The following is a 27,852-nucleotide window of genomic DNA, read 5'->3' as shown; positions in this document are numbered from 1 at the left end:
ATCAAACATTAACTTTTATATTACTATTTTAATCTATTTAGTCTGCTTTAATGTGAACAATTTCTTTAGCAATATTTGTCTTGTTTTGTTCTTGACAGTTCTGAAAAATAAAAGATACTTATTTTTTGTTGTTGTTAGAATGCCCTTCAATTAGGATTTACAGTATATAATGTTTCATCAGGGATAGGCATGATTAGATAAGATAGATAGATTACTTCAAATATTATGTGTCCATCTTGGTGAATCACAACAGAAGCCACATGATTTGGCTTAGTGACATTAAATTTGGTCACTTGTTTTAAGTTAAATCTACCATATCTACCTATATAGTTTTTTTTTAACATTGTCCTTAGTAAATAATTTGTGTAGATGGGCATTAAGACTGCGTAAATGTATTACATCTCTTCACACTGCCTTCCATGGTTTTAACAAGTGCTGAGATTAGTAAACTTCATCACTCCATCATTTCATTTACATACAATTACTTTACTGCAAAGAGTTGCCTTTGCTTTCTGCCCTTTATTTTTCTAGTCACTTATTTATAACAGTGGTGGTGGATGGATCTTTATTTATTTAATGAACATATAATTAATTTCTCCATTATTTTGAGACTGAAATTCCCCCAAGTGTTGCCAATGAAAGCCTCTTTCAGTTGGTCTTTGTGTCCTTTTCCTACATTTCCACCACTTTTTGACCATTCCCAGTAATTCTAATAAAAAGGATATCTTCCAAGTTAATCTTAATTTTTCTTAGCCCACAGCAGGAAAAATAAGCTTCACTGGTTCCTGCTTACTTTTAGTGGAGAATATTTAGAAATCAAGCTATGGCAAGAGAAAAGGATGTCCATTCTCATCACTCCTAATCAATACTGCACTAAAAGACTTGCAATAAGTAAACAGGCATAAAATGCATTGTGAAGGAAGAAGTAAACTGTTTTTCTTCATAGATGGCCCTGTTAGCAATACGAGAAACTCCAAAGAATCAATATATATTCCTGAAACTGATAAGAAATTAGAGATAGATTGTAGTATACAAGTTTAATAAACAAATGATTTGATAAATTATATACTAACAACAAACTCTTAGAATTTGAAATTTAGTACATGATACTATTTAAATTAGTGCCAAAAATACACACAGATAAATCTAACAGACCAGATACATGAAGAAAAGTGACCCCAAAATTTAAAAAACTAAGAACACTGAAAGAACTGAAAGACAATCTAAGCCTATGTATTGGAAGGTTCACTATTATCAAGATTCCATTCCTTTTCAATTATACCTATAGATTCAATGACATGCTAATAGGAACATCAAGGGTTTCTTTTTTGTCAAAAATAAATGTTCTCTAAAGAATAAGTGGAAAGGCAAATAAAGTGGCCACCACATTCTTAAAGAAAAAGTAAATCATAGAACCAATATTATCTGGCATAAAGTTGTATAAGTCTACAGAAATAAAAAAAAACTGTGTGGTATCAGTGAAAAATATACAAATACATCAATGAACTAGAGAAAAGGAACCCCAGACAAAGAAAATAAATATAGTCTACTGATCTTTGAACAAAAACCAAAGAAAATCAAGGGAAAAGGATATTATTTTCATCTAATGGTAACCCAATGGGACATCTCCATGTACTAAAACAAACAAACAAACAAAACTAAAATTCCTTAAAATTAAAAAATATATGCTGTATGAAAGACACCATTAAGATAGAGAATAGAGAACACATTTTGTTGGTAGATAATTGCAAAATACACACGATAAATAACTTTCAAGCAAAACACAAAAAGAGTTATTAAAATCCCAAAATGAAAAAAAAATCACAAAGTAGGAAAATCTTAATAGGAACCTTACAAAATAAATTATAGAAATGAAAAAATAAACGTGAGAAATCCTCAACATCATATGTCATTAAATAATTGAAACTTAAAACAAGAGTTAAATATCACTACCTCCTTTCTAGAATAGCTAAAATCCGAAGCAGTGACAACTGTAAATGCTGGTAGGATGTGTTGTAACAAGAACTCTGACTCATTGTTCCTGAGAAGGTGAAATGGTGCAGTTCTGTGAGAGACAATGTGGCAGTCTCTTATAAAAATGAACATACTTTTACCATCTAATCTAGCAATCACATTGCTAAGTACTTTCAGATGAACTTAAAAACAGTATCCAGGCAAAAATATGCACTTATTATTTATACCAACTTTTTGGTATAGAACTTATTACTTACATGAAATAAAATATCCTTGTGCGAGTACACATATATCATATCTGTAAAATTACATTTATATTAGTGATGCATATAGTACTTTTTATCCAGAGCTTTGATGAATGTTTTATTGAAACAGTACTTAATATTTCATGAGAAGTAAGAGTAATATTAATATAGTAAATAAAATATTGTTGCTGATGAATTTATTTGCTTTGATATGGTGCTGAGGATGGAACTCAGGACCCAGGACCTCACACATGCAAGGCAAGTGCTCTATCACTAAGCCACAACCCCAGCCCAAAATGTATCTTCTCATTAAAAAACAAAAAAAAACAAACCTTATATTCTAATATTACATAAAATTGCAACAAAAATATGTTTGTTGCTATAGCCAAATTTTAAACAATTATGATCTCATATTTTTGCCTATTTTATATAAAAAAAGATTTTGGGAATGGTTCTGTAGAAAGTAAATTAGTTATATGCAGTTTTTCAAAAGCATAGGAACTTTGAAAAATTTTAAACCAGAGAAATGAATAAAGAGCCTAAATTAAGAATAAGCTCTTTGTTCTGCTCCTATTTAGATATGTTTAAAGTATTATGCAATCTATGAGTTACTTTTAAATATGATCTAAAAATATGTATAGGAAAAAGTTAATGTAATCCATTTCTATATTTGTATTTTTCTATTTTTTTCTTTTTTAATCTCATTTAAGCTTTTCAATATGATCATCTTGAATAGTTATTTGTGCTCATAAACTGACAATATGCATTCCATTATTTTTCAAGTAAATATTCCTGCACTATATAGTTTCTCAAAATGAAAAAAGCAATTCTCTCACACAAAGTGAAACTCAGTATTTCCTTTTCAGAAGTCTGATTCTTAAAAAAAGTCCTTAGTTCCAATTTTGGAGCAAACATCTTTATGACATAGGAACTTCAAATTGGAGCAACAGGAATCTAAAACATATGTGTCCCATATCTTCTAAATTACTTTCAGCTGTCAAGAAATGAGGTCTTTAGAAATCAATATGCATGGTCCCCAACACTTAAAATACTTTCCCTCATTTCATTTAAATTAAAATAATCTTCATGACACACTAGAAAGACCCTCTTTAATTCAAATTTGTTGTTATGTTGATTTTATTTTTAAAAGAGAGAGCAAGAGAATTTTAATATTTATTTTTTAGTTTTCAGCAGACATAGCATCTTTGTTTATATGTGGTGCTGGGGATCGAACCCAGGCTACCTGCATGCCAGGCAAGCACGCTAGCGTTTGAGCCACATCCCCAGACCCAAGCTCATGTAGATTTGTATGCTATCTTTACCACATAATAGTTGTGAACTAGATTTTTTTTTCATTTGCATTTTACTTTTATTTATTTTTGCTTTAATAATGCATATTCTGTTCACGCAAAAGGTGCAAAGGACAGGAAGCAAGGGTTTAACTTGGCTGATGAAAAATCAAGCAGGGATGACATTTCTAGTTTCATGAACAACCTAAAAGTAGGAGGAACTGAAAAAGTCACAGCTGGTACCACAGAGCCCAACTTCTCAGCTATCTCCTCTTAGGACCTTTGGCTAGGGTGAGAGAACCTGTGAAGACAGTGGCCTCTAGTGGACTTAGATAAGTGGCAGATTTTTCTTTCTTTCTTACTTTTTTTTTTTCTTTTTTTGAATCATGGTAGCTGCATCACAAAAGCTCCAATCGAGAGGGTGGTAAAAAGAAGGCACAGATCATTGCAAATACCAGATTTTCTCTCTCTCTCTCTCTCTTTTTTGTAAATATACCATCATATATAAGCTTAGGGTGGCGGGGTCTGCTGGCAGGGGAAGGGATGGGTTGGATCTAAAATTGCATATGTAATAGAATCCTAAAGGGGAACACAAAGCGATGCAGCTTTCACCTGAAGCCAAAGAATAAGACACTCGCTTCTGACTAGGTGTAGTACAAACACTAGGGGCATCAGTGACAAAACATGATTAAAAACTCATAAAATTATAAAGCTTGTAAACGAATAATCTGAAGTTACATTTTATTAATGGAAAATATCATCAAAATAGTACCACTATGGACTAAACTGCCTGAGTTTTTGTTTCGAAAGAGATCTCAAGGTAGAAAAGCCTCTAGCACAATTTGCTCTAAGTCACAACCAGTGCCAGACGCAGGACTACACCATGGGTAAGATTCTCCTCTTGGATGGAATTTGTGTTGTGCTATCAAGACTTTTGTGCTAATCTTTCAAACAGAGACATGTTGAGGCAAACCTTTAATCTTTTGGCACAAGATTATTTTGGCTGGGGCAGAAAATTTGAGTCTTGGACTCAGGATGAATAATGAGACATCTCAGTTATCAAGTATTCATTTTGATTGAAGAGCTTTCTTTATGTCATTCACTTCCATCTGCAACCGAAGCCGGATTTTCTTCTCTTCATCCAACTCTGACAGTAACTGCTTAATCTCTCGTTTCTGCCGGTCCTTCATGGTCTCAATGATGCTCCTTAGCTCGCGGACCTGTGTCCTTAGCTCCTCCACAGCCGCCTGGCTGCTGGCTACAGGCTCCATCTTTGGTTTTCCTTCTGTGCTGAACAGAGATGGGGAGTTGGCTCTGTGTCCAGCTGTTCCCAAAGAGGACGACAGTGGGGAGGATGCCACCGAGGACAGAGAGGCTGGTCCGCCGCCGCCTGCTGCCATGGTCCCTGGCTTGGGCGGCAGGGATGCCTTGTTGTCAGACACTTGGGATATGGTAACAGTCTTTGAAGTCTTCTTTGACACGTCTACTCCTCTGTGCGCAAGCGAAATGTGTTCCTCTTTATCTTCTTCGGGACTTGGGAAGTCAAAGATATCGGGGCTTGAAAGGGAGGAAGATGTGAGCCACTGGGATGGGGGCCGCCTCCCTGTAGCTTTTGGTCTGCTTGTGGTTGGGTGACTGAGTTTCTCAGTAGAGGATACCATGGAGTCAAAACCTTCTAGGTCAATGTCATTGCTGCGATCCGAGAGATCCTTGTCCAGGATGCTGGCTAGCGTACTGCCTGTCAATTCAATCTTTGGACCGTCACCCCTGGAATGAGTCAGTGGGCCCACTGGTCGCTCTGGCCTTCTTGGGGGCAGTGCACCAGGTCGGTTGAGAGAATTGGTCTTAGGTGGCCGAGGCTTTTTTGGTGGGATGGCAGGAACGGAGGGCTTCTGTAAGTCCAGTTTTGGCTCTCTCTCTGGTCTTTCTTTTTCTTCTGTTCTGTTTGGCAGCGTTTCTGGTCTTTCAGGAGGTATCTTTTTAAGTTCATGTTTTCTCTCTGTTGTACCTGCGCCTTGTTTGATGACAGGAGCAGATGGAGGTGGTGGTTTCTTGCGTCTATTCCCCTCCTTGTCAAAGTCCGGTGGAAGTAACTTCACGAAGTTATCAGGGAACACGCCTCGTCTGCCATTGAGCTCTCCTTCCCACCAGCCAACATCGATGCAGTCCTTATTGATGAGAGTTACTATATCTCCTTCTTTGATTGTCAATTCATCGTCATTCTGTGCCTCATATGGAAATATTACTTTGCAGTAATCTTTGCTCTTTGTCCTGCTGTCCATTTCTGTTTTCGATGGGTCTGGAGTCACTGTAGCTGGAGGCAATTTCTTCCCAATAGTCTTTTCTACTGGCAGAAAGTCGTTTTCTACTTCAATTGACCTTGGTCTTAGTTTGATTGGCTTGTCTTTGAAAATATCTCCAAAGCCCACTCCCTTAACTTTCTTGGGCTGGATGGCCGCAGTTACCATTGTCCCGTTGGCACCTTCAGACTTGGTACTGCTGGAGTCACCCCCATCACTCTCTGAGCCTGTGGTTTCCCTTAAGCTTGACTTGGACATCTGCTCATCCTGAGAAATGCCGAGTTCATCTGATTCCCCTGACAGTTCCTTGATGAAGTTGGAAGGAAACATTCCAGTCTTCCCATTGAGAACACCTTCCCACCATCCTTCCTCCACCTCTCCTACCACCTCTATGATGTCACCGACTTTCAGCTCAAGCTCGTCATCATTCTGGGGCAGGTAGCTGAACGCCACCTGGCATCGGCGCCTCCGTCGCTCCCCTCGCTTATTGGTTCTTAAAATTGTTTCAGAAGACAGCAAAGAGTTTCCACTGGACACATCGTGCACGGGCTTTTCCGGAGCTTTGTTGGAGAGAGGGTCTTTCTTCATATCTTTCTTTATTTCTCTTACAAAGTTGTCAGGGAACAAACCTCTCCTGCCGTTGATCTGTCCCTCCCACCAGCCTCCATCCTCCTTCCTGATGTTGGTGATGACCTCACCCACGCTGATCGTCAGTTCATCATCGTGCTGGGCCTGGTAATCAAACTCCACTATGGCCTCCACCATTGGCGCCGAGCCGGGCCGGGCCGCCGAGGCAGCGTGAAAGTTGGCGGAGGCGGGCGCTGGGGTCGGGGCGCCGGTATCCTGGCGCTTGGATCCGGGTGCGGGCGCCGGAACGCGACGGCGACTGGGCTGGTTTCTTCCTCAGTGGGGGCGGCGGCGGCTCAGCGCCGCCCGCTGCTGCTGCCTCTGCTGCTGCTGCCGCTGCTGCCCCGGGGCGACTCCTGCTGCTGCTGCATCGCGGCCCGCTGCGCCTGGTTGCGCCGGGTTTCCTGCTCCCCGCGAGTGGAAATTGCGGGAAAAAAAAAAAAAAAAAAAAAGCGCCGCCCAGTCCAGCGCCGGGCAGCAGCGGCCGTGCGGTCCGCTCTCCCCTCCTCCTAGTAGCCGCCGCCGCCGCTATGCTCCCTGAACTAGATTTTTAACGGAATTTTTTTTCCCCAATGACCAACAACTTTTTTATTTTTTTTGGAGTCTCTTCCTGTCTTCCTGAGTTGTTTTCTCTTCACTAACTCAATCTGGACAAAATAAGAAAACATGGGGGAGGGTTTCACTTATTATTTTTCACTCTCCTCTCATACTGGATTTATATATTCATATTCTTTTTCAGTTTTTAGTGCCACACATGGGTCTGTATAGTCCACTCACAACTCTGTGTGTATTCACATGAATTGCTCTGGATAGAATTTATTAACAGGCCAGTTTTGAGCCAAGGCTTAAAGAAACATTTTTGTTTCCAGTCAGTTACTTGTGCTTCCTTGATGTGCCATGAGTAAAGCATTCTTGGACTGGAGTGGATCAAAAAGACTGTGAAGACACAAAATGGATCTGAAACTTACTACAGAATGACAAGCCCACTTGGCCTACAGCCTTTAGGAAAGCCATCTTACTGAGACACAGACATGTGAAAGAGAAAAACAACTGTTTGTTGTTTCAAACCACTGAATTCTTGGGTGGTTTATGGCAAGGCTTTACCATACAACAGTGAAGCAATACAACATGATGGTCTCTTATCTGTGTTGTTGTAACTTGGCAGTGAGAAGCCAAAGTCACCCAATCAATTCTTTCCTTTGCTATCAGGTGGCTATGTGTGTCTATATTGGAGATTCCTTTACAGCAGCATACTGCACCTATGATGAAATCTCAGAAGAAAATTATTCCTTGCATAAAAATAATAATAAATCATTCCTTGTGTAATTAGGGCTATGGTGAAAAACACATCCAAGTCATTACATTACAGGAAGAAAAGTATTCTAAAAATCTATTTATTAGAATATGTCTCTCAGCATTAATGCCCTAGGAATTTAGTAATTATATACTAGTTCCTCATTTGTTTAGCCATTTAAATCTATTAACGGATTTCTTCACTTGATTCATACATTTAAGAACAAGAAACAATATTTAAAATTTTATCTTTTTTGTTATTACTTACCTAAGTAAGTGGGTAAATGTTCAAAGTTTGAAGGCTGTAAGATCTTTCAATATTAAGATATTCATTCTGACCAAATAATTCAGAAGTCCAAAATAAGCACAAAAATTTCAGGAGTTTTATCTGGAATTCCATATTTGAATGGTGATCCTAAAGTTTACTTTCAAATGTAAACTGCCTAAAACTGGTTAGGCAAGCTTAACATCAGTAAAATAATGAAATTTACACAATCAGAATAAAATATATAGTATAAAACAATAATAATTAAGAGTACATTAAGTTCATGTGTAGCTAATAAAAAAGAGTATATTAAGAATATTGTACCAACAAGATAACAGAATTGAAATTCCAGAAATAATATTCAATGTTTTTATATTTGATTAAGGTAATAACATTGAAGAGAAAACAAATTCAGGTAATGTCTGTCCTATCACTGATATAGAATTATTTTTTTCTATTTTTATTCAGATGAAAGAAAAAAAATAAGTAAATAAGGAATTCTATGCAATTTTTTTCCAGTGATTGAAATGACCAATTCTGAGGCCATTTCCTATTTTATTGTATGATTGTACAAGTGAGAAATATATTGAAGAAACTGCATAATATATTTCCTAATGTTGGAAAACGGAAGATGTAAAAATCAAATGAGAGAGGACATGGAAGAGATTTATTATTTCATGAAATTGGAATCATTACAACGTACTCATAATTTTACTGTAGACCCTTGCTAATAATAGATGCTTCATGATACAAATGAATAAATTATACTTGGATAATGACTGATAAATGGCAAAAAAATATGAGTGTAAGATGAATAATATATGAGAGATAATTTATTTGGTGGGTGATAGAAGTAGAGAAGAGGGCCCTACAAACACAGGGCTGAAGGTAACTTGGCATGTCTAGAACTCAGAACTTGATTTCCACATACCATTACCATCATAAAAATAAAAACAAAGTATAAAAGCAAACAAACAAACAAAATCCCAAAAAGCTCCAACATGGCAAGGACTTACAGGTAATTCCTGGACTAAAGCTCAGATATAAGATGGATCTTGAGTATCTTGTGAAAAAGAAAGAAATGAAAGTTTTAAAAAATGATAGAGAAATAGCAAAGGAACAGAGAAGACAGGTATGAAAGATCTCTATACTCCAAATCTCAGCCAATTTTATAATCAAAATAAATATAGTATAAAATTATAATTATCATAATACATTTATTAGAATAAGAACCTTCATCTCCATACTGACTCAACCTTTCTAAGTAGCAAGGATTACAAGAATACATCACCGCACTCAGCAACTAAACTCTATAATTCATAACTCAGATAGATGGACAAATAATTGATAGATGATAAAGACATATAAGATGGAGACAAAATAAATATGGTAAAATGCTAATTTGTCAATCTGAGTGAAGCATGTAAAATATTTTCAATTTCTCTGTAAATTCAAATGAAAATTTCAATGCATATACTAGTTTTTAAAATAAATGTGTATAAGAAAATTAAGGGACAGCTATATACTGGGACAATATTTGGTTAAACAAGCATATTAAGAATAATAGTGTATTTAAATTTATTTGAATTATTGCATAATAAATTTTATGGTTCTTTTTCAGTCTTTCTTTTCCTCCTACTATATTTATTTTCTGAAAAAAAAAGGTATTTTGAAAAGTTCTAACATGTTCACGTAGAATTTAGTTTTCTGATAGAAATACAAAATAGAAATATAAAATAGTTTTTGGATAGAAATATAAAAATAGAAAATACTTCATTAAAAAATAACATTTATCTTCCTAAACTTGTTTGGAGCCTTAAAAATGCTTACTCAGTTAAATTAAATCATAGTTTTATGATTTATTATGTCAAAATGTATCTAATTTTATGTAGCATTTTTCTTACTCTACATAAATTAATATAAAACAACATACTGTCAAATGACAGATGTTGTTAGAGAAGAGAGCAAATTATTTTAGAAGTCTTGAATGCTGTTTACAAAAATATTGCTTTGCCTATAAATCTCTTCTAAATATTTAATGTGTTTTGAAATAATAGAAGAATTGGCAAAATAACTAGAGAATATAAAATAAGCAACAATTTTAGTAATGTACATGATCTATCAAACTGACATACCATAAGAATACTTCTTCATACTGGTATAAGAATAGATACATAGTAATACACAGTCACAATTTAAATAGAGTATCATACCATGATATTTACTATGAGACAGATCAGAAAGAACTCAAATATTATTAGGTGAATATTTTCCATAATTTGTACACAGTAAATATTTTTACATACACACCTTCTCTCTTACACTAAACAAACTAGCAAAAACAAATGATTTTCCTCCAAAGTCACTCTTCAAATAATCATTCATATATACAGCTTGAAGTCACAGAGATTAGGGCATGGATTTGGTTTAGAGGGCTGTGAAAGTTTTGTACAAGGAAGATAATGAGGCAACACATTCACAAATAAAAAAGTAATTGAAAGAAAACAGTGCATCATGTACTTTACAGTTTAAAGCTAAAACATTATTTTGATGGTTATCATTTATTTTAAAAAAAATCCTGTGGCTAGCCTTAACTTGTGTTTCTTTATAGTCATTAAATAAAATCTGACATATGTATTAAATCACTAAATCCTCATGGAAACAATCTTTGGAAAATAAAATAATAACACACATATTTAAAATATATAAGTACATAAATCAATAGGACAATAGCACTATTAGTAATTAATAACTGGTAGATGGTGAGACAACAAGTCAGTCATTTGCTCTCATCAGTGATAAATACGATCTATCATTATTATTGATTGCAAAAATATTCAGATCAAGAAATTTAAGAAACTGTTTTCAATTCACAAGGAGAATCATTGGCAGAGAAGTAATCTATCAGGCATTTTGGGTTGGAATCCTACATTCTTAATTACTCAACCATACAAATTTCCGTATTGTAGATAATACTTGCATAGTCAGAAATACAAAATTTACTACATTAGGAGAATCATTTAGAAAATATAACCTCAAATTAAGCATAAATGTTGATGGGGCTCACAGATGGATGATGGTAATAATAAAAGACATCTGATAGTTTTCTTGCTTAATTATTCTAAGCTTTAAAAAAAATTACAATGTGCTTGGGGTACACTTGCTGGCAAGTACATAAATGTACCAATTCCCACCATGATGATGGCAAACGCACCATAATCTCGCCACCCGGAACCTACAGGGATGTAAGGCTGCGAAATGAGGTGAGGGGGCTGGACAGGGACCACCTGTGCGGCTGGGCCCAGGGACGAGGGCTCATCCGCAGCAGTGCCTGACTGCTGGAAAGCCAGATCAATCTCCTCATAGGTCAGCCCTTTCTTCTTAAGGAATGCTTTCCTGGTCGCAAGTGGACTCTAGCAAACCCGGGAATTCTGTAGAAACGTCACTGCTGTGGCCATCAAAGGCACCACCTATTCACTTCCTGGAGTAGAGCTTGGCTGGCTCAGCCGCTCTGCCCGCTCCGAGGACACCATCGTTGTGAGGCCTGACTAATATCGTTTTTTTTTTGGGGGGTTTATAATTATGATTCTCTGTGATTTTTATTAATGCTTTTTTTTCCTTCACTCAATTTATTTACATGTTTATTTTCTTGAGAAAAAAAGCTATTGGAGATTTTAGAAAATAATATATTTAATTAAATGTAATATTTTACATTTCATATGTGCATGTATTTATCCTTTACATCCTTAACCGTTTTAAAAGAATTATTTTGTAGTTATTTTATTGCCTTTTCAAGATTCAGTTTTCCATAGTGACATAAGAAAAGAAACAAATCTTTGGTGAGAGGATTGATGCAATTTTTCTTTAAAATTTATAGATTTGTACTTTGATTTTATTAGTAAGTCTCAAAATACTAATAATCTTACCTTTCTATAAATGTTTTGCATCCCACTCTATTTTAGAATCATTCTCTAACATTCAAATTTGCCATATTTTGTTATTGTTCTTATTTACAATGTTTTCTATAATCATATTATATTACAGGGACAAAACAAGATAAAAAAATTTAACATTTTTGATTTCCTAAAGGTCCTCTCTGATTTTTTCTTTTGGCTAACTTTTTTATTTTCATTACAGATAAGTTAGGTATTTCTTTAAAAAAACATAATAGTAAATCAGAGATGCAGAAAAAATTTTAATATATCATCCTCGTGAATATTTATTATTTTCTTTGGGAAATTTAATATTCCATTGGATTAAATGACATATTTGTACAACTTGTAAATTTACTATATTCTATCACCATGTTAAAATGCCATCAATGTAATTGTATTTGTGTTCATGTTACACAAACACACACTTTTATTCTTAAATGAAAACCAAGATTCCTTTACAACTCAAACCTGAAAAACAAGCATTTTGATATATAAATGGTGAAAGGACTTGACAAGATTTTTATAAAGAGATTTACAATGGTTTATAATCCTAGGAACTTGTAAGGCTGAGCAGGAGATTGTAAATTCAAAGTCAGCCAAGGCAATTTAGTAAGGACTGGGATATAACTAAGTGCTACATCACCCCTGGGTTCAAACCCCAGTAACACACACACACACACACACACACACACACACACACACACACAGATAGACAATGGTTAATAGTCCAACATAATTAATCATTAGGTAATGCAAAAGAAGACCATGGAGAGAGATTTCTGAAGACTCATTAGAATGATTACTGTGAAAACACATATACAAACACAAACACATAAATAACAACAATAACAAAGCCCTGAAAATAGCAAGTGTTGAAGATGTAGAGAATCTGGAATACCACTGGACTCTTGGTGGGAATGTAAAATCATAAAGCCACTACAGAAAAAGGAAATTCCTTAAAAAGTTAAAAATAGCACTACTATGTTATCAGAAATTCCATATTTGGAAATATATCCAAAATAATTAAAATCAGGTTCCAAATAAATTTATTAATGTTAATAGCAGTATTATTCACAAGAGTGAAATGGTGGAAGTAACCAAAGTGTCTATCAACAGATGAGCACATAAAATGTGGTGCATACACATATTGGACATATTACTCAGACTTAAAGGGGAAAGAAATTCTAACACATATTATTACAATGTGGATGAAATTTGCGGACATCATGCTAAGTGAAATAAGCCAGTCACAAGAGGACAAAGCTCTCATTATTCTGCTTATGAAGTACCTACAGTAGTAACACACTCTTAGGATGAGAAAATAGAATGGCGGTTTCTAGAGGCTGGAAGAGAGAAAAATACATAGCCGTTGTTTAAGAAATACAGCTATAATTTTGCATAAGGCAGAGTTCTGGAATTGGATAATGGTAGTGGCAGTGCAGCAATGTGAATGTACTTAATGTACCCTTTAAAATTATTGACTGGTAAATTGCATGTTGTATAAGTATTTCATCCCAGTTAAAAGTTATATAAAGGGAATTGCTTAGCCACTTAGAATTATAGATATAAAATGCCCTAGGCAAAAGATTGCCCTTAAGTTCAATATTGATAAGTTAGTGAAGACTTCTGTGTACTTGAACATTCTTATCTTTCTTTTCTGAAGTATACAACAGGTGATATGAATACAATCACACACACTTCCTCTTAAGAAACACATAAATTTGAGCCTTGGAGAAAGATTAAGGATGTTTTTAGTTAAAGGATAACAAACAGAAAAAAAGAGGTAAAATTCATAATGCAACGCTTAACAAATAAATTGTTAAGTTTGTTGTTTTGGTCAGTAAATATTGACTTGAAACAAAGAAGATATAACTAAATGCAGAAGCTTAAAACATGATGAAAATAGGACTTTGGTGAAAAAATGATTTGAAGGATAAACAGACAATCATTGAGGAAAATGTGGGGATTTACCCATATGATTTGTAATAACAATGAGCAGAATGCACATAGCATACTGGGGCAACCAACAAGAAAATGCAAGGAGAATGATTGTACATAAATATAAATACAGCCCTGTGAAGGAGAAAGTTAAGACCTTATGAGACACTGCTAATATTCAAATTCCTCTATCTCTCATATTTTAGTGGGAGCCATGATTAAATTTAATAAGGTTTTTTTAAAAAATAATGCCATAAGAGAAGGAAAACAAACAAAAGGCTATAGAAGTAGAAGGTAAATTATGAAAACTTTCAGTGCTTTATAGATGATAAAGCTGTCAACAGTAAATCCTAGAAGAAGTACCCAAACTGAGATTTTCAGTTTGGCTAAAGTCAGATAAACATAAAATATCTGTTTATACTTGTTAGCAATGTAATTTAAAAAAATGATAAAAGACAAATATGAAAACTGCCATGAAAAAAGAAAAGAGTAAACAATTTTCAATATGTATGCAATAATTTGTGTAGCTTTATTCCAACATATATACAGGGAGAATTGATATTATTCATTATATTTTACATGTTGGGCTTAATATTTAAAAGAAGCAATTGTATACACACACAAGTTAAAGACTTAAAAGTGAAAAAGAAGGCTTTAAATTACAAATATAAAATAGTTATGTGGTTTTCTTCATGTAAGGATGAATTATACAACGCTTAACCAAAAAGACATATTGAAAGACAAGCAGATTTTCTTTAATGAGATGAATGATTTTTAAAGATTAAGCACATGACAGAAAATATATTCAAATACAAAGAAAATAATGACCATAAGAAATTTTTATGAGGCACATTTTTATAAAAAAGAAAAAGTAAATTACTATGAATAAAATTTAAGAAGTGAATTCTAAAAATAAATTACAAAAGAAGCCAGAATTGTCAAACATATTCAAATGCAAACATTTGAAAAACCACAATATAAAACTTGTTCTTCTTATGTTAATTGAAATATAGATGATATAGATTATATAAATGTACTGATATAATCATATGCAAGTTTAAAATAAATTTATGTGTTGAGATAGAAATAAGCATAAAATAGATACACAGACACATAGAACAGATAATACATTAAACAGAGATAGGACTCAAGTTAAAGAATGTAGAGATTGTGCAAAGTTTAACATACAGATAAATAAATAAGCAAGTGAATAAATAGATCTTTCACTCTATCCTTATTGAGGAATGTATTTTAGAAAAAATAATGATTATATATTAAAGTATATTTTTAACATTTTGGGTTTTTATTATCCAAATAATATTAGTGATATTAATGATAATGATATTAGTGATATTAGTGTTATTTGTGATAATGATAATGTTAACAATGATATATTTTGTCCAGAGGCAGAAAAATGAGGAAAATTTAAAATGTTCCTAAAGAGATTGATACTCATGAACAATTTGAAAATTTGAAAAAACTTGAGTAAATCTAATGAAGAAGATAGAAACAATGGAGTTCAAATAAAATTAAATCTTTAGCCTTGACTTTCAGCCTTCTTTTCTAGTTGTCTTTCTTTCTTTCAGATTTTTTAAATTAATGGATATAAATTTCTAATTTGTTTTTAATAATTTTTACTTATTTTTCTACTTTATTTGTAAAATATACCTGGTAGCTAGCTTTCTACTTGTAGGACTTATTCTCTAAAATCAAAGAAAAGACTCAACTGTACTTTTTATTCCCACATTTATACAGAGAGTGAATTTATCTTGGCTTGCAAAGGCACATAATTATAATTCAATTGTTGTTCTCCTCAGTTCAATAAGTTTTTCCTTGCAAAGCATTTAAAAGCTTTTATGAAAGTTCTGGCTTTGTTAAAGCATTTTTATAACTCTCCCTTCCTCACTAGATTACAAAACATCAGTTTCACAAAGCACACACACGTAATCAGTAGTTTAGTAAATAAAACTACTAGATCTTAGAGATCAAAAATTCAGATTTTCAATTTTTTTTTGGTTAAAATTGCAGTTTTTCCCAACACTGTATTAATGAGAAATCTGTAACCATTGTCTAATTTCACTCATTCAAAAATCTTGCATTTTTATTGAATTTATTTTTCAAAGGATAGATTCCAAACTAAAATTTCTTATAAAAGATATAGTTATCTAATATTAGATAACTCTAATATTAAATTGCAAACAAATAGACTTCACAGTTTCCAGAACATTGACATATTATGCATATATATTAAATTTTGTATTTATTGACATTTTATTTTTTCAAAAAGACTGGATGTCACAGAATAAACTGAATGTGTAATTGGTGGTATTAACAATTATTGAAAAGATAATTTTCTTTTAACATCCATTGCCTTAAACATGATTATTAATAATTGCTTATTTACAAATACTACAAATGTTGAGAAACACAGGAACTAGTAATGTAAAGAACATGGCCACAAAGAAAAGTGGCCAAGGGTGAAGATCTTGAAACACTAGAGAGCACATTTGTCCAAGGCTTTTACAAATGAAAACCATTCTCATACTGCAACATGGAAAAAGACTTGAGAGATACCATGTTTTAAAAATATTTTGAAGAATATTTTTATGAAATGAAAGGTATGCCTTTTTCTTATTACTCAGTTAATATACATTCATTGTGGAAAATGTAGAAACACAAATAAACTAATACAGTTTCTTAATAATTGAAATTAAAGCAAGAAGCAAACTTATGTTATAATACATAAAGCTTCATGGAGATGGAAACAGGATACAAACTTAACCTATATTATTAATATGCCAATTAGTATGCAAATTAATATGCCACCATGAAAGTGGAAAGTAAAATTGAATCTTCACAAAAAAATATCTGAGAATAAAGGAATGATCTCAGTTATTTCTTAACCGAAAGTACTGGGTACAACAATATCTTGGTAGGTTTCCACAGTAATATTTCCATAAAAACGAAAAAATTAAAAATCCTGGGTATTGTGATGAACTTGCTTACAGTGAAACCCTTCTGTGCAACTGTACCTGACAATGGATTGTTATTAGTTGTCATATATATTATGCAATACATTCATATTATGCATTTTTAAAAATATATAGAAACTTCAAAAAAGTGATTTCTTTGTGTTAAAGTGATGCAAATTTACCCTAATATTTACTCTCAACAGGTGCATAAGTCCATTTTGATAAGAAGAAAGGAATCTGTGCTATGGGTAGCTTCAGGAACAACTGACAAAATAAAGAAGATGAGTATGTTTTATTTATGTTCAGTTTTCCTTTTGAGTTAACAATTCATAGCATTATAGCAAAAACCAATTGCATCTTTTCAGTTCAATTTCCTATTAACAGCTGTGATATCTACAGAAGCCATGTAATATGGAAAATATTCCACTTAGGATGATCATAATTAAACTTGGTAAAAAGAGAGAAGGAAAAGGACAAAAAAAGCAATGAAAGAAAACATTAAGTCTGAATACTTAAAATATTTTATGTCATAAGTAAGAAGTTTGGCACAAGGCATTAAATCCAGATATATACTATTTTAAAAGTCATTAATGGTCAAAACACTAGAAAAACTAGGGATAGTAGGAACCACACCTTCACATTGTAAATGCTGTCTATGCTAAACCCAAGGCCAAAATTATTCTAAATGGAGAAAAATATTGAAACATTCCCTCTAAAACCTGGAACAAGACAGGGATACCCTCTTTTATCACTTCTATTCAACATAGTCCTTGAAACTCTAGCCAGACCAATTACACAGATAAAAGAAATTAAAGTGATGTGAATAAGAAGAACTCAAACTATCATTATTTGCTGATGACATGATTATATACTTAGAAGATCCAAAAATTCTACTAGAAAAGTTCTAGAAATAAGAAATGAATTCAGCAAAGTAGCAGGATATAAAATCAATACCCATAAATCAAATGCATTTCTATATATCAGTGATGAATCCTCTGAAAGAGAACATAGGAGAACTACCTCATTTACAATAGTCTCAATAAAGAAATTAATTAATTAAATACTTGGGAATCAACTTGGGAATCAACAAAAGACGTGAAAGACCTCTACAATGAAATTTACAGAACACTGAAGAAAAAGTTGATGGATACCATAGAAGATGGAAATATCTTCCTTGCTCTTGGATAGGCAAAATTAATATTGTCAAAATGGTCATACTATGCAAAGTGCTATACAGATACAATGTAGTCTCAATTAAAATAGCATAATCATGCCTTATAGAAATAGAAAAGCAATCACGAAATTCATTCGGAAAAATAGGAGACTCAGAATAGACAAAGCAACTCTTAGCAAGAAAAGTAAAGCAGGTGGCATCATAATACCAGAACTTAAACAATACGACAAAGCTATAGTAACAAAAATGACATGGTATTTACACTAAAATAGATATGTAGACCAATGGTACATAATAGAAGACAAAGAGACAAAACCACATAAATACTATTATCTGATATTAGACAAATGTGCCAAAAACATACATTGAAGAAAAGATAGCCTCTTCAACAAATGGTAGTGAGAAAACTGGAAATCCAATTGCAGAAAAATGAAAATAAACCCTTATCTCTCACCATGCACAAAACTCAACTCTAAGTGGATCAAAGACCTATGAGTTATTCCAGAGACCCTTAGCCTAATAGAGGAAAAAGTAGGCCCAAATCTTCACCACTTCAGATTAGGCCCCAACTTCCTTAACAAGACTCCTAAAGTGCAAGAAATAAAATCAAGAATTAAAAATGGAATGGACTCAAACTAAAAAGCTTCTTATCAGTACAAGAGTGAGGCTAAGAGAAAGCCTATACTGAGGGAGCAAATTTTTGGCACACACACATGAGATAGAACATTAATCTCCAGATATGTAAAGAAACTTAAAAACTTAACACCAAAAACAAACAAATAATCAATCCAATCGATAAATACGCTAAGGAGCTGAACAGACACTTCTCAGAAGATGTACATTAGTTCAATAAATATATGAAAAAATGTTCAACATCTCTAGAAATTAGAGAATTGCAAATTAAAATTACTCTAAGATTTCATCTCATGCTAGTCAGAATGTCAGTTATCAACAATACAGACAACAATAAACGTGGGTGAGGATGTGAGGGAAAAGGCACACTCATACATTGCTGGAAGGAAAGCAAATTGCTGCAGCCACTATGGAAAACAGTATAGAGATTCCTTAGAAAACTTGGAATAAAACCATCATGTGAGCCACCTATCCCACACTTCGATCTATATCCAAAGGATTTAAAATCAGCATACTATAATAACATAGCCACATTAATGTTTATAGCAGCTCAGTTCACAATAACTAAACTATGGAAGCAACCTAGATGTCCTTCAAGAGATGAATGGATAAAGAAACTGTGGTATGTATATATATATATATATATATATATATATATATATATATATATATATATATACACAATGGAATTTTAAATCCATATTAAAAAATAATAAAGTGATAACATTTGCAAGTAAATAAATGGAGTTGGAGGATATCATGCTAAGTGAATTAACCCAATCCCCCAAAACGAAAAGCTGAATGTTCTCCCTGATAAGTGGATACTGATCCACAATTTTAGGGGGGAAGGCAGCATAGGGAAAATTAAGGAACTTTGATTGGGCAAAGGGAGGGAGGTGTGGGGGTGGGATAGGATCAGGAAAGATGGTGGAATGTGATGGACATCATTACTCTAGGTACATTATGACTGTACATATGGTGCTACACTATATCATGTACAAACAGAGAAATGAAAAGTTGTGTTGCAGTTGTGTACAATGAATCAAAATGCATTTTGCTGTCATATATACCTAATTAAAATGAGTAAATTATTTCAAAATTATTGGGACTAAAGAAAAAATCTAACTATATTAATGAGGAAAAATAGATAGAAACTATGGTTGGTATTTAATTCATAGAATACCTCTCCATAGAAATAGACACTAACTCTCAATAACAGAAAAATTAAGGGATGAAAAGGAGACTATTTTGCATAGTAGTAGAAGGTACTCATCTATACAGTCATACAGTGGTGGTGATTTTAAACAATGAAGATAGAAATTTAAGGAAAAACATCATCAAAATTTGCAAAGAAAGTTAAACAAATGGATTGAAGTATGCAAGAACTGAGTTCCAAAATCCTTCTTAGTGATCATCTTGTATTAGCAGCTATTTAACAAAAAATTCAAATGGTAAATCCCTTGAAACCAAGAAAGATAATTTAGAGAAAAGAAAAATATAAACAGATACATTACAACTACAACACAGTTTCTAGCCATTATACAAATCAAACAGAGAGTTTTTGAAAATATATTTGTTTTCTCATATTATCTCTTAATTTGGTTTATCTGTTGTAGTCTGATGCTTGATTCTGTCTATACACTTTTGGCATGATACAAAAGCAGAGGTTACCAGCTCTTTGTTGCACATCATAGTAATAGGCAGATAAAGTTGGTTTCTAGTATACAGAAAAGTGCACACAAATTGGCATCATGAATTAATGAATTCTTATTTTAAAAATTGGTTATATTTTATTATTATTATGCTATATTTATGTAAATTGAAACAAAGCATACTTCTATTTGGTTACACATATACATTTAAATCAAGAGACAACATAAAATATTCTACAGAAATCTTGGTGTTTAATATGTATATGAAGATGTTTTCTGTTTGCAGAGGTGTTTTCAACTTTGAACAGAAAATTAGTTCCATAAAATCAAACTAAGCAATTTATATTGTAGTGATGAAAATTTTGTGCAATTCTATAATAAATATATTGTTAGGTACTAGTTAAACTTTTAAACAGTATACCCTCTGGATGTCATTAAGAGATGTGAAGTGCTGATGAGTACTGATGGTGAATTAAAGGAAAGAAAATAAACTGTAGTCCTGCTTAGTTAATAAATATTATGAGCATTAGTGAAAACTGAGAACACTAATCTGTAGGAGTTCTCACTTTCCTAACTCTATGATTTTCTCTAAAGAAAATACCTTATACTGTGTCCTTTTATTGTCATGTATAACAATCCCAGTTATTCTGAAATTAAGAATCCTCTTTATGTCTAAACTTTTGTAAGAATACCTTCTTATATCTAAACTCTAAATTGGAAAAAAATATTTTCTGAGTTATAAATTTACACTTTTAGAAGTAAGATCATAAAAAGATGTTACTTCAAAAATATTTCACCAGAAACATGTAAGAAGCTGAGCTGCTATAGTTAAATATATGACATGTTATATAACATCTAGGTTCTTTTATTGTAATGTTGTTAGTTTCCAAAACATACAATAAAATAAACATTAAAGTAAAACATAATATCATTTCTGAGGATCATACTATCTATCAACTTATCAATGAGAATTACAAAGAAAAAATAACACTTTTAGCCACTTTGGGACTCCCAAAGATTAGAAAAATGAGAGTGAAAACAAACAGAACATACAAGAAATAAAATTTTCATTGGACTAGTGCTGTTCTGTTAATGTTGTCTCTGCCTTTTATCCAAATACAATATCTTCTTCTGTACTTCCCCATAGGCTGTTTGAAATACTGGGAGGAAGCTCCCTAGAGATCTGGCACCAGAATGCAGTTCAGCTCCACTGGCACCAAGGCTCTTAGCTGGAAAGAGGTATGTCATTGATTTCCTTTCATTCACTACCACTTTTATAAGCCTAAAATCTACATCACTAACGACAGAGATGTAACTTTGAATGTTAAATAACAAGAAGCATTATAGAGTGTTACATTGTGGGACACCAAAATTTGAAGAAAGTCTAAATTACAGGTATATTTTTCCAAAAATCAAAAAATCAAGTCTTACAAAATTAAAGTTACTAACAATTCTAATTTTTTGATCAAACTGTATTTAATAACCTCAGTCATCAGTCCATAGCTCAATTATTATGTGAAGTAAGTTTTCAAATATTTTTCTTTCTGTGAAAAACTTAACTTTACAGGAAATGACCTTTATTCAAGGATTTGTCATTTTTTATGATAATATTTCAAAGAGTTTATTTTTATAGCCATTTTGTTCTTGTTTCATATGTCAATCAGGAAATATATAGTCCAGTTTTAACCAGCTCAGATATGTCCAATTTTCCTTCAGATTATTTGAACAAGTATGATTTGGAAATTATTCAGTTTATTTTTTTAATTTTATTTTTTGTTTTTATTAGTGCATTATATTTATGCATAACATTGGGGTTCATTTTGACACAATCTTGTATGAATGAGATATAATTTGCTCCACTTCACTCAACAGTATTTCCTCTCTTCACCCCTTTCTATTTCTACTTAGTCATTTGGCGTTTTCCAGAAGACATCTCCCAAGGGCAAAATTCCCTGTAAAAGATAATGAGTTTATAACTCATAGAATTCCCTTCACTTCACAGGTGTCATATTATTAAAAAATTATGTTTAGTTACTTCTCTTTATACATTTCTCATTTTTTTAAAAAAAATTATATAATTGAAACACAGTTTAGAGGTTTCAGAAAGGAAGATAGGGACTAGCCCTTCCACTTATTCTAATGATATTTTTAAATTAAATTTTTGGTGAAGGCATATCACTTTCCCAAGTTACTTTGCAGAAAATACACTTTTATTTTTTTTTTGCTACAATTGAAAAAAAAAATATTGCAGAATGTCCACTGTTACTTAATCTTAAATTAATTCCAAACTAGTTTTAACTGTTTCAGAGTATGACATTTATTCTTGCCTGCATTTCCATGCAAGAAATCCAAGTTCTTTATCTCCTATTTAGGAGGAGTTTGAAGTATTATTGATGATAAATAATGAGTTACATGGCTAAAACAAAACATAATGATGTGTAACTTTATGTTTTACATGCTGTTCTCACTTTAGAATTTTCTATTTAAGCAGTATCATTTGATAATAATTCCCTATTGAATACCTTAAAATATTGTGCTAAAATAATAAGGTAATTATTACATATTGAATATCATAATTGGCTGACATATCCAATAGTGAACATTTTAAGCCTTGTTTTTGCTGTATGGTAAAATGTTTTTACATAATTTACTTATAGATATTTCAGTGGATGTTTAGAAGTGTTATTATGGCTCACTTTTCACACATATTTGTAATATTGTATTGTAATATATTGTGTTGACCCATCTTGGCCAAATTTGATGACCTAGCTAGAAACCAGTCAGTTCCCTTTCTTAAGGTGTCAATCAAAGCCATATACCTCCAAACACTCCCCTTATTATGTTCTCATACACTGGGTTATGATATCTCTACCCTACTTGTTCTGGACCAGAGGCCATTCACCTAGGAATAACCCCTATTCCCCAAGCAGCTTAAATTCTTCCACTGTGCCAATCCTAAACTTTTTTTCCCTGGCTCTTCTATTCCTTTCATCTGAAGATAATGATGGTGCCTTCCAATCGTCCCTACTATGTGTCTATGCTGTTAGCAACCTTGGTGCTTCAAGCATTGCATGATGAGCTGCTTTCTCTTCCAGAGAACTATGATCCTATAAAACTATAAATTTCTTGGGCTGGGGATGTGGCTCAAGCGGTAGCGCACTCGCCTGGCATGCGTGCGGTGCGGCCCAGGTTCAATCCTCAGCACCACATACAAACAAAAATGTTGTGTACACCAAAAACTAAAAAATAAATATTAAAAACATTCTCTCTCTCTCTCTCTCTCAAAAAAAAAAAAAAAAAAAAAACCAAAGCTATAAATTTTTTTTTCTCTCTCTCTCTCTCCTTGGGTCCCCATATCTCACTCAAAGAAGATGGTTAGGGGGCTGTGGCTCAGCAGTCGAGTGCTTGCTTGGCATGTGTGCGGCACTGGGTTCAATTGTCAGCACCACATATAAATAAATAAAATAAAAAGTATTGTGTCCACCTATGACTTAAAAAAATAAAAAAAGTAAAAAAGTAAGATGGTTAAACAGTATTTCAGTGTCCTGGAGTTCAAAAGAGCAAATATTATTGCCAAGCATGGATCTTAGCCATAAAAAGCTCATAAGAAATAAATCATGCAAACTCAAGTCTATATGAAATAATAGTTAAATAGGAAGATAAGCATCTCTCAAAAGTAAGTGTAAAAAGGTGTGTCAAAGGTGTGAAAACCAAATGTGCAAATTATTCAGTAGTGGGGTTGTGGGAGATATATTTTTCTGCCTTTTTACTCTGAAACTTAAGGAAAGATGGTCAGAGTGGACTAAAAAGTCAACTAGAAAGGATTGTCTGTGCAAAAGCAGGGATATCATAAATGTGTATATTTTGCTTTAAAAAGCAAGCACAGTTTTTAAAATGAACATAAGTTAAATGAGGGAAGGTTTCAGCTGAAGTAAAGCAAATGCTATAATTTTCAGTCCTATTTTTATCCAATGTATTCTTATCCTTTCTTCTTGCTTTTATACTACAAGTATTGATATTATGACAAGCACTTTCATAATTTTTAGCATTTGAACCTGCTTGTATTTTACCCATTTTAAAAATATTCATAGTGTTATATGTATTAAATTGACTCTTGGTCATATATCTTGCTTTCATTTTTACCCCTAAATCTTAAAACATTTTATTTGTCTCAATACAAGCTTTCTTCATATGCAATTCAAATAGATAAATAAATATTTTTAAATTATTTTCTGGAAAACATGGAATAAAACCTAGTTGTTATCATTAGAGGTAGATGGAATAACATTTATACTTAGAAAAGTCATATTTAAAAATAGTTTTGTTTTAATTTTAATTATTAAAATAGCTTATATTGGTATAAGCTGTCAGGTGGGAATTAACTTTATCTTATAAATCAAGTCTTATTGCCTTTTATAATATATATATATATATATATATATATATATATATATATATATATATATATATATATATAACTGAAATTTAACCTTAGCAAAAATTAAATATAGAGGTATTTTTGTATACTTCCTAATATTTTTATTGATATCTCTGATGAAGTTGGCATGAGTACCCTAGGTATATTTTTTGGTTGCAGTATTTGTATTTTTAAAGGACAAATATTTATAATAAAAATATATTGATTTCCAAGTATATAAATTTCATGCAGAGTTTTCTAAATTAATTAAAAAATCAATTAAGAATATTTTATGGAAAACTTAATGTATGATGCATATGTGTCCATCTTATCAGGCTGCATAATATATTCCTCTGCAGAGCAATCTGAGGAAGACACTTGATGTACTAGAAACTTGTGATAATATGATTAACAAAAGTGAGGTTAAGAAAAAAAGACCCTCAAAGCATATTTAAAATGAGAAGTAAATGAAGAAAAGCCTTCTGCCTACATCTGCAAGTGCATAGTAGTGAGAAATTCTTTCAACCAGGCAGAAAACAATATGAGAAGGTCTGTTGAAGTAAGGAAGATTAAATCTGAGACATTAAGAAAGTAACAGCATTGAAGTAGCATGAACTAGAGTTAGAGAGGAGAAACAGAGTGCAAGTGCAGGGGTTTTGTGTTTACCCTTATAGGCCATGCTGGAAGTATGTATTTCTTCCACATTATAGACTTATTAATATTGTGTCAGTACCCATAACAAGAAAGATGAGGATTATAAGAACAGACTCACCAGAATTGAATTTTTAAATATCACCACTCTGGTTTTTTAGTGTGGACTTGATTCTAGGAGCAAAAATAAATCTGGGAAAAAAGCATGTACTCAGTCACTGAAACCATCTAAGTGTTTGAAGAATATGACTGGAGTGAGGTTAGCTGTGTCAAGATGTGACAGAGAACCTAGCAAAATATTTTCAACCACTAGCAAGACAGTGATTGAAATCAGCAGCCAAGCAATTTGAAAGAGACAATAGAAAATGAGAAAAAGAAAAGCTTCCTTAGTGAAAATAAACAGAAATGTCACTGGATTGGAAATCCCAGTGAACGACAGGTATGGCAGGACTCAGGAAGCAAGTAGAAGCATGGAAAATGACCTTACAGTCCTTTTCCAGACTTACTTCTAAAATATTCACTCAAGCTTGAAAGCACCCATTGAGATTTTCATTAAATTTTATGTATTCTCAGAGAGAAAAAATATATTAACATTATTGAACATTCTTTGTCAAGAGCTCATTAAATATCTCAGTTCATGTAGACCTGATTTTATGTCATTTTGCAAAGTTTGTTTGTTGATTGAAATACAACTTGCAATTGTGTTCACAATTCTCATTCCAATGTTCATTCTAATATCTTCCAGTACACTACTATGGCTTCCAGGACATGATAATTGCTTCAGCATGTCTTTTGCCTTATGTTCCTTAACTATTTTTAGTTTTTTTAAATGTTCTTTTAGATCTACAGAACTTTCCCTGATTTCTATTGTTGTTGTTGTTGTTTGAAGAATGCACAGTTCCAATTTGGACTTCCAGCTTCCTAGTCCTTCTCTCTTCTTCTTTGGTCTTCCATTCATCCTAAACATGGGACTTACTCCACTGTGCTGTCTCCTCCCTCATCTCCATCTTTATTTCCTCATCTCCATGTTTATTTCCTCATCTTGTTTTTTGTTCTCCATGCTCATTTATATCTCATTAATGTAGGAATTTTTTCTGGAGTATGTATATTAATAATTGTCTTTTGAGTTCTTAACTCAAAACTTTCATGGATTCTGACTTGATATAATGACTTAATTATAGCCAGGTGCAAATATGTAATATATTATTTTCTTCTTTTTTATTGTCAGACCTTTTGGGAAAATACTATATAAATTTATTTATTATCATTTACTGGGGGTCCTGTGAGAAGAAATATAAACATCCCATGTCAGTTGGTTATTGAAGGATATTAACAATAAGTCTCAGGGAGAGAACTTCCCTTACTGTTCCCCTACCTGCCCTCCTGCCCACTCTAAATTAACCTCACCAAGAAAATTCCTACAATGATCTGGCCCTGCCCACCAAAAACGCCTGCCAAAAGTAACTAATTCCTCTTGTGATCTGGCTCTGCTAAGACACTATAAAATCCAGAGCCTCCTGGTGGCCTGCCACCATTTTCCCCCCAATTATGTGCCCCTCTGGTGCTGAATAAAACACTGGTGGTCCATTGAGGTCTGCTGCCATTTTCTTGTTCTTTTTGTCTTCTCTTTAATGTGCTTTTAGTTGTGCTCTTCTTGTACCTCATCAATAACTTTTATTGATATAAACTCTTCTTATTGTTTTGAAAAGAAACAATTGTTCAGTTAAATAAATTTATGATCTCTACAGTTATAGTTTTGTATTAATAAAATTTTCTGGATTTTGAAATAATAAGCTACATGAGACATCCTTTTACTTTTTGACAAATTCTAACAGTTTATTTTCACAAAATTGAGAGTCCTGTAATTCAATATAAAATGCTTTGTTTTGCTTTCATTTATTCCAGCTCTATTATTATTCCAGTTCATATTTAAGTTCAATTTTCTCACCTATATCATTTTCCATCTCTCTAGAGAACTTCTTTAAACACTACTTGTGAGGCATGTAATTGGTGACAAATTTCCTCTATATCTGTTTATCTGAGAAAGTCTTTTTTGTTTTATTTTGTTTCCTCTTTCCTCTTTGAAGTATAACTTTTCTGGAAACAGAAGTTTGAGTTCATAGCTTCTTTCAAAACTTAAATGTTTTAAGTCACTTTATTCTTGCTTTTGTAGTTTCTAAAAAAAAATATATCTATTGTAATTCTATCCTTCTTCTTCTGTAAGTGAACTGTTTCCTACCCATTCTTGGCTTTATTCAACTCTTTGTCTTTGGTTTTCATCAATTTTAATATTACCTGCCCAGGTGGTGTTTTTCTTATTTATATATTTTCTTTCTTTTTCTTTTTCATTTTTAAAATTATTTGCATTGCTCGGTGTCCCTGAGATTATTGGATCTTGGTTTCTAGTCTGGCATTAGTTATGGAGAATTCTCTGCCATTATTACTCCAAATATTCCTTCTGGTAGTTTTTCTTTTCCTTCTCCTTCT

General features: G+C 32.7%; 1 protein-coding gene across 1 annotated transcript; it reads right to left on the bottom strand.

Annotated features, from left to right (window-relative positions):
• Window positions 1-4,381: 4,381 nt before the first annotated feature.
• LOC143389556 (SH3 domain-containing kinase-binding protein 1) lies at window positions 4,382-6,730 on the bottom strand. Its single transcript, XM_076842539.2, has one exon. It carries the CDS (start codon window positions 6,571-6,573, stop codon window positions 4,576-4,578), a length of 1,998 nt encoding a protein of 665 aa, XP_076698654.1. The 5' UTR covers window positions 6,574-6,730; the 3' UTR covers window positions 4,382-4,575.
• Window positions 6,731-27,852: the final 21,122 nt, after the last annotated feature.

The sequence above is a fragment of the Callospermophilus lateralis genome, unplaced genomic scaffold (assembly GCF_048772815.1).
Source record: "Callospermophilus lateralis isolate mCalLat2 unplaced genomic scaffold, mCalLat2.hap1 Scaffold_63, whole genome shotgun sequence".
Lineage (NCBI taxonomy): Eukaryota > Metazoa > Chordata > Mammalia > Rodentia > Sciuridae > Callospermophilus > Callospermophilus lateralis.
The sequence above is the reverse complement of the archived record's forward strand: the minus strand, read 5'-3'. Positions and strand labels throughout refer to the sequence as shown.